This window comes from Polypterus senegalus, chromosome 2 (assembly GCF_016835505.1).
Source record: "Polypterus senegalus isolate Bchr_013 chromosome 2, ASM1683550v1, whole genome shotgun sequence".
Lineage (NCBI taxonomy): Eukaryota > Metazoa > Chordata > Cladistia > Polypteriformes > Polypteridae > Polypterus > Polypterus senegalus.
Genome location: NC_053155.1, coordinates 18257806 through 18260607, shown reverse-complemented (window position 1 = coordinate 18260607; position 2802 = coordinate 18257806). Strand labels below are relative to the sequence as shown.

General features: G+C 35.9%; 1 protein-coding gene across 1 annotated transcript; it reads right to left on the bottom strand.

Moving 5' to 3' along the window:
* Nucleotides 1–1567: 1567 nt before the first annotated feature.
* LOC120524297 (olfactory receptor 6N2-like) lies at nucleotides 1568–2530 on the bottom strand. Its single transcript, XM_039746158.1, has one exon. The coding sequence runs from the start codon at nucleotides 2528–2530 to the stop codon at nucleotides 1568–1570; it is 963 nt and encodes a 320-aa protein (XP_039602092.1).
* Nucleotides 2531–2802: the final 272 nt, after the last annotated feature.

Below are 2802 nucleotides of genomic sequence, written 5' to 3'. Positions count from 1 at the left end.
AGCGCTCCTGAACCATCCATCTGTCGTCATACTTACAGCAACTACCGATAGGACTGTGTTTTCCATTCCCTTTTATCATACAGATCGCTGGACTTAACTGCACCACTTCTCATTTCATCCGGTTTGGGTTTCCATGGACTTTGCTGTGTGTTTATTGTGTTTATATGTTAAATGTAAAATTGCCGAAAGGATCAGGGGTGGTATTATTGTTTTCATTTATATAATTTAATATTATTATACTTTTTATCATTTAAACTCCGAGCGTGTTCTTTTTTTTTTGTCTCTGTAGTGTGTGTGTGTGTCGTTCCAAGGCTGGGGTTGTCCCTGGTAATCCTCCAGCAAAATAAATAAATCACCGCCTCTTCGACAGTGTGAATCTTAGCGGCACTTGACCGCTACACTCTTGTAGGTATAAAGTAAAACAGCTGAAGAAGACATAAAAAGTTGACAGCACAAAGAAGTACTTCTGTTTTTTAAAAAAAATGTTTATTTGGAAATATTGTAACAATATTTAACATTACTTATTATACATTTCTCAGCATATCATAGCTTATTTTGATAATCAGCATTTTGAAGGAAAATGCATTTTTTTAAAAATTCAACCAACACAAATGTAGGTTAGGGTTTAAAATTAAGATTGTGGCATTTTTTTGCATACATTCACATTACTATACAGGGTGCCCACAAAAACACTCCTTGACTTGAAATGGTTACAAAATCAAAACTTATTGGAATACTTTTATAAATAAGTTAAAAACAAATACATTAACTCAAAACATTTCTTCTTTTCCCCGCAGATTCTTCTATGCACTCCTTATACCACTAATGGACCGTGAAATTCAAGATGGCGCTCACCCGACAGCAACACAGCTGGTGTGTGTTGGAATTTCATACAACAAAAAGTGTTGTGACTGTGCAGTGTGTTTTCAGACACAAAGTTCATGTGAATCTACCTACTAACAAGTTATTTTGAAGTGGTATAACAATTTTGTTGAGGAAGGTTGCATCTGTGACCAGAGAAAGGGACATTCAGGCTGAACACAAGTCTCACAGGAAGTTGTTAATTGCATTAGAGAAACCTTTTTGCAAAGCCTGAAAAAGGCAACGCGCAGAGTTACCCAAGAGTTACAAGTCCCAAAACGCACGGTTAGCAAGATCTTACACAATCGCTTGCTCTTTCACCCTTATAAGCTGCAATTGGTGCAGAAGTTATAACCTTCAGACAATGCAACGCAACTTTAATTCTGCACTGATCTCCAGGCGTTAATCGAAAATGATGAAAACCTGCTATCAAAAATGCGATTATCACATCAATGTTTGCTGAGTAACAGGTGGGGCGCACATCGAGTGTATGTAATCAACAGATACCATATGAAACTTTATGAGTTGATGAAACTGTAGCCTTAAAGGTGAAAGAATATTCCAATAAATTTAGATTTTGTAACCATTTAAAATCAAGGAGTGTTTTTTGTGGGCACCCTGTATATAAGTAAGTTCTCATTTACAGTGACAGCCTGGACACAATATGAGTTGTGTCCTATAACTTTGTAGATGCCGATGCAACTCCTCAGCCACTTGACCGCAATCCTTGTTGAAATAGGGCATAAACATTAAAGTATTTTTTTGCTGCTTCCTTCATCTTTTCATTTCTTAAACTATAAATTAAAGGATTTACCACTGGAGTGAGGAAATAGATCAAACCACCAATAAAAACTCGATCATCATATGAAATGCTTTCAATTTGTAAACCTATATAAAGAAAGGCAGTTGAAATGTAGTAAGTAAGCACCACGAGCAAATGTGAGGAGCACATTGAGAAGGCCTTCGTTCGACTAGTAGTTGCCTTAAGTCTTACAACTGAAATTACAATCCTGTAATAAGACCAAAGCACAAAAAGAAGTGGAATGAAGACAACAACAATAGCAAGTCCTAGTGCAAAATTGGTGTGAAGAGTCACATCAGTACACGTAAGGGCGATTACAACTGAATAGTCACAAAAACAATACAAGATTTTATTGGATGCACAAAATGGAAGATAGGATGCCCAGGTTATTGAGACTAGTGGAACAAGAAATCCCAGTAACCACACTATGGCTACTATTGAGAGACATGATTTCATGTCTATAATCACGTTGTACTGGAGAGGCTTCACAATAGCAACATACCGGTCATAAGCCATTGCAGCTACCAAAAACAGTTCTGATGCCCCAACTGCAATTATAAAGTACATCTGAAAAAAGCATCCAGCAAAAGAAATTGTTTTGTTCATTTCTAAGAGAACTGCTAGAAGTTTTGGTATAATTGCTATTGTAATCAATAAGTCTAACAAGGACAAATTCCAAAGGAAATAATACATGGGTGTGTGGAGCCTGTGGTCTAACACAACCAACAGCAGAATCAGCAGATTTGCAGTAAGTGTTATTAAAAACAAAATGAGGAATCCGAAGAAGAGAGATGTCTTGTACTCCTGAAGACCTGAAAATCCAAGAATTTCAAACTCTGTGAAAGATGCAGCTTTGGAATGGTTCATTGTCTGCCTCTTTTTAGTCTGCCTGTTAAAAATGATTGCAAATTTTATTTTTCTCATCATCTTTAGATAAATAGATAGATATATAAGGCACCACATGATATATAGTGGATTCACTTTCTGTACACTTTATTGTGATGCAGATTTAATTTTAAATTGAGAAATCAGTCGTTTTTGCTTCTCCATTTGTGCTCAATAACTGCTAATGAGAAAGTGAAAATTTGCAAATTTATTAAAAATCAGAAACTCTAATCTCTCATTGAAGTAAGTATTCA